The sequence below is a fragment of the Salmo salar genome, chromosome ssa26, assembly GCF_905237065.1.
Source record: "Salmo salar chromosome ssa26, Ssal_v3.1, whole genome shotgun sequence".
Classification (NCBI taxonomy): domain Eukaryota; kingdom Metazoa; phylum Chordata; class Actinopteri; order Salmoniformes; family Salmonidae; genus Salmo; species Salmo salar.
The window spans coordinates 1,007,848-1,019,852 of record NC_059467.1 but is presented as its reverse complement, the minus strand read 5'-3'; the positions used below and the strand labels follow the sequence as shown (position 1 = coordinate 1,019,852).

The window sequence follows — 12,005 nt, the reverse complement described above, 5'->3', positions numbered from 1 at the left end:
GATCCGATAAATGGTTGATTTAGGTGCAATCTTACTGGCAGCAATATCCTTGCCTGTGAAGCCCTTTTTGTGCAAAGCAATGATGACGGCACGTGTTTCCTTATAGGTAACCATGGTTGACAGAGGAAGAACAATGATTCCAAGCACCACCCTCCATTTGAAGCTTCCAGTCTGTTTTTCGAACTCAATCAGCATGACAGAGTGATCTCCAGCCTTGTCCTTATAAACACTCACACCTGTGTTAACGAGAGAATCACTGACATGATGTCAGCTGGTCCTTTTGTGGCAGGGCTGAAATGCAGTGGAAATGTTTTTGGGGGGATTCAGTTAATTTGTATGGCAAAGAGGGACTTTGCAATTAATTGCAATTCATCTGATTACTCTTCATAACATTCTGGAGTATATGCAAATTGCCATCATATAAACTGAGGCAGCAGACTTTGTGAAAATTAATATTTGTGTCATTCTCAAAACTTTTGGCCACGACTGTACATCCATGTGTGGACTTACCTAGGAATGATATATACCCATTTGATTTTTGAAGAATATCACTTTAAAATTTCTCATGAGCTTAGTTCAAATGTCATACCCCATCAGAACCCAAAATATGAGCTTGTTTTACACCAATGTTTGTAAATAATGTACGTGTAAACAGACACTGTACAGCCTCAAAACATGGTTAACACTATAATGTTGATATCATGGCTGGTCAGTACTTGCATCAGCTTTTTACGAAAACAGAGGCATGGTGTCCGATTTGTTATTGTTTCAATTAAGGTTTAACTTTGCAATCATTGGTTTTTGTTTGGCATACAAATTAAAGTGAAAAATCTGAGTCTCAGCATCATTCTGAGTGGTATTCCAGAAACCAGAAATTTCCGACTCCAGAAAGAGAGCTTGAAAGAGAGCGTTATGAGGGTCGTAAAAAGGGGATCAAGGCGCGGCGTGTAAAGTGCTCATATTTTACTTTAATGAAAACACTAAATCAAAACGACCGTCAACAGTTCCGTCAGGTACTTACAACAAAACGAAAAAGAACTACCCACAAAACCCAAAGGAAAAACAGGCTGCCTAAGTATGGTTCCTAATCAGAGACAACGATAGACAGCTGCCTCTGGTTAGGAACCATACTCGGCCCAACACAAAGAAATACAACACATAGAATGCCCACCCCACCCCACACCCTGACCTAACCACACAGAGAAACAAACCCTCTCTCTCAGGTCAGGGCGTGACAGAGAGCCTGATCAGAAACCATAGCAATGTATTCTCTGAAGCAAACCTGCTACCTACTAGTTTAACCTAATCTTAACCTGTCCTGGTGAATAGATACGGGACTTCTTCTTCGTCCCTATGGCCTCTCCCTTCTTGGAAAATCCCCTTGACATCGGAGTCTGCTTTGTTTGCCGTGCTTTACAAAGGGAACAAATTATTGGACCTCGAATACATCCTTTAGATCAGCGGTTCGCACACTTTTTATCGTCCCGTACCCCTTCCAACATTCAACCTCCAGCTGCGAACCCCCTCTAGCACCAGGGTCAGTGCACTCTCAAATGTTGTTTTTTGCCATCATGAGTGCCATCATGAATGAGTGTGAGTTTGTCCCAACCCGGCTCATGGGACGTGACAAAGAGCTCTTATAGGACCAGGGCACAAATAATAATATAATAATAAATCATTTTGCTCTTTTCTTAACCATCTTACATATAAAACCTTATTTGTTCATCGAAAATTGTGAATAACTCACCACAGGTTAATGAGAAGGGTGTGATTGAAAGGATGCACATAACTGCAATGTTGGGTTGTATTGGATAGTCTGTCTTAAATCATTTTCCACACACAGTCTGTGCCTGTATTTAGTTTTCATGCTAGTGAGGGCCGAGAATCCACTCTCACATAGGCACGTGGTTGCAAAGGGCATCAGTGTCTTAACAATGCAATTTGCCAAGGCAGGATACTCTGAGCGCAACCCAATCCAGAAATCTGGCAGTGGCTTCTGATTAAATAACATTTTCACAGAACCGCTTGTTGCAATTTCGATGAGGCTCTCTTGTTCAGATATCGGTACGTGAACTGGAGGCAGGGCATGAAAGGGATAACGAATCTTGAGTTCATTTGAACACAAAAAGTCATACAATGATGGAAAGACCTGTGTGTTGTCCTTGTTAATGCAGACAAAGAGCTCAAACTTCTTAATCATAGCCTCAATATTGTCCTGCATATTGAATATAGTTGTGGAGAGTCCCTGTAATCCTAGATTCAGGTGAGAAAAAACATCACACAGATAGGCCAGTCATGTGAATAACTCGTCACCATGCAAGCTTGGGTGCTGCCATAGAGTTACATTAGAAGTGCCCATCCAAGAAGGCTCAAGGTCATTGGCCACAGATAAAATGACGTCAAATCACGTTATATCTACAGTAGCTTTGATTGGACTGGTCACGTCAACATCATACTTTCAAAATCTTAGCTAGCAAGCTGGCAGTCATCATCGTGAATCAAATCAAATCTCCTTGCAAATGTTTCTAATCCATTTCATATGAAGAGAAATAACGAAGAGAAATTAAAGATAAAACGTATCGGTGCTCAGACAAGGCTCTGCTGATAGCCAGATGTAGCAGTGGTAAGGTATTGGGATTGCTGTTGACAGCTTTATGTAGGCCCTAACAGTTTGTGTGCACTGTTTGTCACCATTATAGTGTAATGCATGTATTGTTTAGTGTTGTATTGTGTATTGGCTTTGCTGGCATGCATCTACATTTTTTTGTGGGCATGCACAAAATGTGCATGCTAAAATCGCCACTGCTAACATCATTGGTGCTATAGATGGGACACATTCCCAATTCAAAGACCCTCTAGACCAAATGGAGACTACATGAATAGAACATTTCACTGCATAAACAGGTAGCTATTGAATACTGTAGCCTACACTTTCACCAAACCAAATCATTTTCAGAAACAGACATTAAATTCAATGATCTTCCTTACTTCTTTTGTCAGATTATCTGTGACTACCATGGGGTTACAACTAAACATAGAACAAACACATTGTTGCCCGTGTTGTCATGAAAAGCACTCTAGGAATTCAATAAATTATTATTCAACCGACATAGGCTATGGAATGATCCAACCATTGCAATTGTGGCATAGGCTACTACAAATTACATATTAGGCCATAGCCTTGACACTTAATATCACCAGCGTTGCAATAAAAGTGCTCTATAAAGTGAAAGCATTATTACTAAATCACCCATGTGTGTAAGCTAGGCCTATTAGATATTGGAACTATGCCACTTCACTTGTGCATTTACTCTGTGTGCAATTTTTGCCAGTCTCCCTCTCTGGCTTTTGCGGCGGGGGCTGTATAACTTTTTTTGGTAGATATGTGAACATATTCGTTGTATGTTGTTACAATTGTTTGTTGTTCTAGACTTATGAAATATTAGGCTCTGTCTTTTGACTCCGTATCTGTTGTCTTTACTGTCATCGACATGAGGACCTTTTTGAATGTTGCGTGCACACACACACCAGTTGTCAGATCAACTAATTTGCGCTTCGCTAAGCTTAATAACTTAAATGAGAAGCAGCCGTTCTGGACTCCCTCATCTGGTTAAGACAAGCCGGATATGTTTAGGAAATCCTGAATTTGTTTAACAATCTTTCTGGAATACCCCTCTGTTATCTTGGAATTGCCAATATGGCAGACCCTAGCTGTGACCCCACTCTCTGAGGGTGTCTCAGGATATGCAAAAAACACATTTCCTATTCACACATGCATATTAATACACACTTGTACATGTGTGAAATAGGAAAAATATAGGCACCCACCAAATTATTATTGTCAGGTAAGTGGTAATATAATCTCGGCCACCTAGAACCTTAAATTTCCCAATTTCAACATTTCGGTTCAGGGGGGAGAAGTATGAGATACAAAACTAACGGAAGTGCCAGAACCACTTTAGTAACTCCACCCCCCTCTTTCCAGATGTCTATGAGCCAAATGTCCTCTCCCCTTCCAAAACTCAAAACATCCTAGGTGCAGGTGAATTCTGATTTGTCCTAATATCCAGTGACACAAAACCAGCACACAGGAACAATAGTTCCTCGTTATTTGTCACATCCCACAGTCTGGTGACAGATGTAACGATACCAATTATGTTACATAAGTCTGTCCACGAGAGGTAAGGTGTAATAATATGAGTATCTGTTCAATGAGGAGTCTGAGAGTTACCTTTTGGCAATTCATCCACCCAAACAATCATTTGATTGAATGGTATTGTCTATAAATTAGTCTCTTGTGATAACGAAAAAACCTTGGTCAGGAGGGGGTGCACCTACACCTGGCATCTTTTGAATTTCGTAAGGGGAGGTCTTCATTTGGCCCAGAGACTTGGCCCGAGAGTGTCTCAGAGGAGAGGGTGTGGACTTGTCTGCTACCCTGCCAGCTCGCCGCAGGCCAATGCTCACGCAAGATTTGGTGTTGGGTTGGCGAGATTAAACATTAGTGGTTGTTCATAGAGTTACTGGATGAGTATGGCTTCTGTTACTACCATACTGTGTAGCATTATTGTTGATATTGGTTGCATTTTAATTTATATTTCCTGTTTTGTTATGAGTCATTGTGTTCTGTTGGGTTCTGTGTGTGTGTGTGTGTGTGTGCGTTTGTGTCTCAGGGAGTCCAGCGCACCAGGCTGGCTTACAGCAGATGGACACTGTGCTGCAGCTCAATGGCCTACCAGTGGAGCAATGGAAGTGTATCGACCTTGCTCACGCATTCAGGTAGCCTACAGTCCTACACTGTCCGATCTCTCTTTGGGTTTCACCTGTCCTGAACATACAGTACATTAGGGCTGAACCGATTTAGTCGATTGTTTGGTCGATAGGCTGTTGGTCAACCGAGATTTCTTTAGTCGAGCAGTCGCAATATATATATTTTATCGTGCACAAGACACCTGTCTGATTCACGCCTGTCTCAGGGTACTAATCCATTGTGGAGGCCACAGGATGGCACAATCCATTACAGTAAGACATGATACTGAAATTGTATATGGTTATATTAATTAAAAACAATGGTGCAACATTGATAAATCTAATATTATTTTATAGCAAATGCACTTTCTCCCGCATTGGATATGGTCGTTATCCGCAGTTCTGAAACATATTCTTTAGTGCGCCGTAGAATTTGCACCTTTCCCTTTGTTACTATATGCATAATAGAAAAGTTAACCAGCATTTTGGGATTGAGAACAATTTTTTATTTAACTAGGCAAGTCAGTTAAGAACAAATTCTTATTTACAATGGAACAGTGGGAACAGTGGGTTAACTGCCTTGTTCAGGGGCAAAACTACAGATTTTTACCTTGTCAGTTAGGGGATTCGATCTAGCAACCTTTCGGTTACTGACCCAACACTCTAACCACTAGGCTACCTGCCACCCCAAATTCATCAGAGGCAGCAGCAGCAGAGATGAGGAGCAGCCCTTCCTTAGCCTAATTGTCTAAGAAAATTGAGAGAATAAACCCTGACTTAATTAGGTCTGTAATCAATAGCCTAACTGTTAAATGGGCCTGGCTTTATAAATCATCCATATACAGTGCATTCGGAAAGTTTTCAGACCAATTGAGTTTTACACATGTTCTTACGTTACAGCCTTATTCTGAAATGGATTCAATTGTTTTCTACATCAATCTACACACAATACCCCATAATGAAAAAGCAAAAACAGGTTTTTAGAAATGTTTAGAAATGTATTAAAAATGTCAAACTGAAATGTTAAATTGACAAAAGTATTCAGACCCTTTACTCAGTACTTTGTTGAAGCACCTTTGGCAGTGATTAGAGCCTTGAGTCTTCTTGGGTATGACGTTACAAGCTTGGCTCACCTGTATTTGGGGAGTTTCTAACATTCTTCTCTACAGATCCTCTCAAGCTCTGTCAGGTCTCTCCAGAGATGTTCGATCGGGTTCAAGTCAGGGCTCTTGCTGGGCCACTCAAGAACATTCAGAGACTTGTCCCGAAGCCACTCCTGCATTTTTTTGGTCGTGTGCTTAGGGTCGTTGTCCTGTTGGAAGGTGAACCTTCACCCCAGTCTAAGGTCCTGAGCACTCTGGAGCAGGTTTTCATCAAGGATCTCTCGATACTTTGCTCCGTTCATCTTTCACTCGATCCTGACTGGTCTCCCAGTCCGTGCCTCTGAAAAACATCCCCACAGCATGATGCTGCCTCCACCGTGCTTCACCGTAGGGATGGTGCCATTTTTCTTCCAGATGTTTATGCTTGGCATTCAGGCCAACGAGTTCAATCTTAGTTTCATCAGACCAGAAAACCTTGTTTATCATGGTCAGAGTCCTTTAGGTGCCTTTTGGCTAACTCCAAGCGGGCTGTCATGTGTCTTTTACTGAGGAGTAGCTTCCGTCTGGCAACTCTACCATAAAGGCCTGATTGGTGGGGTGCAGCAGAGATTGTTGTCCTTCTGGAAGGTTCTCCCATCTCCACAGAGGAACTCTGAAGCTTTGTCAGAATGACCATCGGGTTCTTGGTCACCTCCCTGACCAAGGTCCTTCTCCCTCGATTGCTCAGTTTGGCCGGGCCCAGCTCTAGGAAGAGTCTTGGTGGTTCCAAACTTATTCTATCTAAGAATGATGGAGGCCACTGTGTTCTTGGGGACCTTCAATGCTGTGGAAATGTTTTGCTACCCTTCCCGAGATCTCTGCCTCGACACAATCCAGTCTCGGAGTTCTACGGACAATTCCTTCGACCTCATGGCTTGGTTTTTGCTCTGACATGCACTGTCAACTGTGGGACCTTATATAGACAGGTGCGTGCCTTTCCAAATGATGTTCAATCAATTGAATTTGTAGAAATATCTCAAGGATGATTGATGGAAACATGCTGCACCTGAGCTCAATTTCGAGTCTCATAGGAAAGGGTCTGAATACTTTCCAAATTAACTGTACTGTATACCTACAGAAATAAGACTGATCTAGCTTATGTTGCCTGTTTGAGTGTTTGTTTAATAGACTACTGATTCCGTGAGCACCAAGCCTCAAGAAAATGCAAAATATCTGATAAAGCAATTTCACAGATTCTGCTGTTTTTATTCTTTGCTATGCTGTTTTTCATGAGAACAGACTGGTATTACTTATAACAGACAAACATTATATTGTAATCGAACAGCATCTGTTTACCTCGTTCCTATACCCTCCCTTTTCTTGATCTCCTTTTTATTGTTATGATTACAATTATTATTATTATTATGATCATTAATTATTAATGTCGTTATCGTTAGTAGGCTTTGTATAATAGCCTTGTATAACCACCATCAAGCTGTAGGCCAAAGAGCGTGTCCTGTTTTTTAGTTTTTATACCTTAGCTAACTTAGGCCTATATTTAAATACAGGCTACCATATCAATCAATCATTAATTCATTCAAGCCATCACACCGCATATGAGACATTCTTGCTTTGAAATCAAATCAAGGACTTTTGTTTTAAAATGAAATAACAAAGGGTGCTTTGACTAATTAGCCTAAACAATAACTAAACCACAATTCACGAATGCATGCAACAGGTTTTGTCTGCTGTAATAAAGGCTTTATATATTTATTTATTTTCATTAGAACAGACTCTGTGGTACACTTATTTATTTAGTGTTGTGTACACTGTTCCAAATGGTCAGAAACAATTATAATATTGTAATCTAACAGCAACTGTTTGGCACACATAATACTTACGCAACTCTTGATCCTATACTTACCCTTTTCTTGATCTCCAGTAGTTTCCACAACTAAGTCAAATGTCTTCCCCTTCCCTCCTGAGCAACCAGTGAACATTTGCCCATTTCAAGTTTCTTTTTCACGTCCTCCGCATCCATTTTGCTCTCATGTGTTACTGTGTTCGGAGTTTGTTATAACCAATTTATTGATGTGAATATGATAGGCTATAGGTCAGGCCCTGTTGGTCACATGCATGTGATGCTTACATGTTTCACGTAAAGAGAGCAAGGGTTGAGGGAATAGGGAATGTTTTTGAGGGATAGGGAATGGATTTGGTAACATAACTTTTCAGTCAGAAACAAGTAAGAAACTAAATGGCTGTAGTGATGTTGCAGCTTCAGCACAGACAGCCCGATAATCACTTGCTGCGCTGTGGTGCCTTTTAACTGCCTTTTCACTCCAGTCACATGGGCACTCGCTGTCATTTCTTTAGCACAGTTTGACCATCGGTCTCTTTCTTGAGTCGTCATTTTGTTATTTAATCAAACAGTGTGCTTAAAGCATCAGACAAGCTCAGTGCATATGTAGTTGAATTTATTCAAACTTAAATGGATATGGAAATATGCATTTAAACATTTAGACCAATCAATTGGTTGAAAGAACAGAACGACTCTCGGTCGACCAAGATTATTTTTTTGTCAGGGACAGCCCTACAGTACATACAGTGCAACAGGTTCTCTCCTATCAAATGTGTTGTCTGAATCAACTGTCCTCTCCATTCACAGAAACTGCCACAATGAGATTACTGTAGTGGTATGGAGGACCCTACCTATCATGAAGCCGTATTTTGAGGGCCTGATCCACAGACCGTCTTATAAGGCATCTGCCTACGACACTGTGGTGTCCCCGGTGGGGAAGAAACGAGACAAGACTCCGCCATTGCTGACCCACCCCACCCATGGCAGACGGAGTGGACGTAAGCAAGGGCTTGTGTCAGAGGACGGCCTTGGATCCTTGTGGAGGGACAAGCGAGAAGACAAGGGAGAGTACTACAAAGGACAGGAGCCAGACTACGGGACTACTAAGATCAGGACTCGGACCCTCAAAGGCACCCGGGTGACCTCATCAAATGGTGACAACTACATTATCCTCTCCCCTGTGGACCCGGGAAGCCAGGTGATTGTATAGACTACATTATCCATGGAGCTCAGCAAATCTTTTTGTGACTCATAGGCTGTATTCCCAAATGGCACCCTATTCCCTATATAGTGTACTACTTTTGACCAGAGCCTTATGGGCCCTGGTCAAAAATAGTGCATGAATTAGGGAATAGGGTGCCATTTTGAATGCAGGCTTAGGTTTAGCACTCACTGTTCCTCTCTTGATTCATAGTCGGCTTATGTTTACTCAACGTATTTAGTTCTGTCCTTGAGCTGTCCTTGTCTATTGATGTTCTGTATTGTGTCATTCTGTTTTATGTTTCATGGTTTGTGTGGACCCCAGGAAGAGTAGCTGCTGCTTTTGCAACAACTAATGGGGGTCCTAATAAAATACCAAATACCAAAATTATACATGTCACCGCATGCACCACCATCCATACTGTAAACTGTAGACCTTTAACCCCCTTGTCGTCTTCTGACCTCACTAGACGGTTTTAATGCTTTTCTACTTCTCAGATCTTGCATCCCGTTTATCAAGACCGGAATGGTACACTTGGTAAGCAACTTTCATAAGATTAACTAACCAGTCAGTAGATTTGGTAAGACTTTACTAAACACTTTAAAAACGTAAGCTTGCAGGTATAATGCTTTTTAATGCTTGTTAAAAGCATGTATGAGGCTTATAATACGTATTTGTTTGGGTAGTGAAGCGGCAACTTTTAATTTGGCTCTATACTCCAGACAAGACAAAATTGCAACAGACAGAGAACACAGGAGACAAAGGGTTGTGAGACAGTGGATAGTGGAATATATACGGAGGGAACGGGGCAACAGAAGACGAATAGCAGAGGGGCTAAGGATCTTGGAGATGGGGAAAGAGACGATAAAATGGTGGGACAGTTTGCTGGACTCTACCCAGAGGGGCAGATCCCGAGTGGACAGCCATCCCCTCTGCCCATGATGGTAGCGGGGAGCAAGGGTCCGGTGGTGGTCCACCTGACGTTGGTACCAGGAGGTGGTCTGAGAAGAGCGGCCCGGGCTTTCTTCCAGGTACGGCGACAATGAAGGGCAAACACCTGGGCAGAAGGTGTGCTGACCTCTTGCTCCGGGAAGAGTGGGGGCTGATAACCTAGGGAACACTCAAAAGGCAAGAGGCCCGTAGCAGAACAAGGAAGCCTGTTGCGAGCATATTCCACCCACAAGAGTTTCTGGCTCCAGGTGGTGGAATTAGTGGAGACGAGGCAGCGAAGAGTTGTCTCCAGGTCCTGATTGGCTTGCTCCGACTGGGGATGAAAACCAGAGGACAGGCTGGCCGTTGACCCAATAAGGGTGCAGAATGCCTTCCAGAACCGGGAAGAGAACTGGGGACCGCGATCAGAGACCATGTCGACCGGCAGTCGATGGATCCGGAAGACCTTCTGCACAATGAGCTGGGCCGTCTCCTTAGCTGAGGGCAACTTAGGAAAAGGAATAAAATGGGAGGCTTTGGGAAACCGGTCCCGCGCCCCCGGGGTACGACTGGGAACACTGTGCCTTGCGGACCAGACTCTCGATTCCCCAGACAATAGCAGCCGCTAGAAGGGAGGATGGTCTCGGGGTCTGAGGGTGTAGTTGCAGGGCTGTAAAGACGTGAGAGCGTGCCAGGCTTCACATTCTTGGACACCGGGCGGAAGGAAGCAGTGAAATGGAAGCGAGTGAATAACAGGGCCCATCTCGCCTGCCTGGAGTTGAGGCGCTTGGCGGTGCAGAGATATTCCAGGTTCTAATGGTCCATCCACACCAAAATTGGCTGTTCTGCCACTTCTAACCAGTGCCTCCACTCCTCCAACGCCATCTTGACACTGAGTAATTCTCCTTTTCCCACATCGTAGTTCCTCTCGGCGGGGTTTAGGCGATGGGAAAGGAAGGCGCAGGGATGCAGCTTCTGGTCCTGGGCAGAGCGTTGGGACAGGACAGCCCCCACTCCGACATCCAAGGCGTTGACCTCCACCACGAACTGATGGGATGGGTCCAGATGGATTAAGATGGGCCTGTAGTAAATCGCTGCTTGAGGTCAGAACGCCCATTCAGCTGCTGGAGACCATATGAACAGCACCTTGGGAGAGGTGAGTGCAGAGAGGGGAGAATCAAGGGTGCTGTAACCCCGGATGAAACAACAGTAGAAATTTGCAAACTCCAGGAAACTTGCAGGTGAACTCTGGACGTGGGTTGAGGCCAATCCACCACCGCTCTCACCTTGTCTGAACACTCCCTGCAGTGATGACGTATCCTAGGAAGGAGATGGTGGTCCGATGGAACTCACACTTCTCCGCCTTCACGAACAGCTGGTTCTCCAGGAGACGCTGGAGGACCTGTCAGACATGGAAGACGTGCTCTTGAGCTGACCGGGAATAGATGATGATGTCGTTGAGGTAGACAAACACAAATCGGTTCAACATGTTTTAGAGCACATCATTGACAAGGGCCTGGAACACTGTGGGAGCGTTGGTCAGTCCAAACTGCATCACCAGGTACTCCTTGTGCCCGCTAGCCATGTTAGACTCATCCCCTCCCCGTATCCGAACCAGATGGTAGGAATTCTGAAGGTCCAACTTGGAGAAGATGGTTGCTCCCTGGAGAGGCTCAAAAGCTGAGGAGATGAGTGGTAGCTAGTAACTGTTTTTAACCGTAATGTCATTGAGACTCCGGTAGTCGATACACGGACGCAGGGTCTTGTCCTTCTTCTCCACAAAGAAGAACCTTGTGCCGGTGGAGTCTCGGGACCTGACATGGCATAAAAACGCCCCTGAGGAGGTGTAGTACCCGGGAGAAGGTCGATGGCGCAGTCATATGCCCGATGCAGAGGATGCGAGGTGGCATGGACCTTGCTGAAAATCTCCCAGAGGACCTTGTATTCCCGCCAGAACGATGGAGAGGTTCGGGGCTTCTCCCAAGCCCGCAGGCAGCACCGACTTCAGGCAATGCGCATGGAAAAACGGGCTCCAACCCAGGATAGCACCAGTCGATCAGAGGATTGAGCTTCTGGAGCCAGGAGAACTCCAAAACCACTGATGCATGAGGGGATTCAATGGGCAGGAACTGAATGCTCTCACTGTGATTGCCCGACACTCTCAGGCTAATGGGAAACGTAG

At 44.0% G+C, this 12,005-nt stretch overlaps 1 protein-coding gene across 2 annotated transcripts in view; it reads left to right on the top strand.

Moving 5' to 3' along the window:
- rgs3b (regulator of G protein signaling 3b) overlaps window positions 1-12,005 on the top strand; it is a 103,750-nt gene that overhangs the window by 31,189 nt on the left and 60,556 nt on the right. For both annotated transcript variants that reach the window (XM_045708483.1, XM_045708484.1), the window contains exons 3-5: window positions 4,674-4,779; window positions 8,500-8,890; window positions 9,391-9,430. In XM_045708483.1, the coding sequence (XP_045564439.1) occupies window positions 4,674-4,779; window positions 8,500-8,890; window positions 9,391-9,430 (537 nt within the window). The remainder of the gene's footprint in view (window positions 1-4,673; window positions 4,780-8,499; window positions 8,891-9,390; window positions 9,431-12,005) is intronic.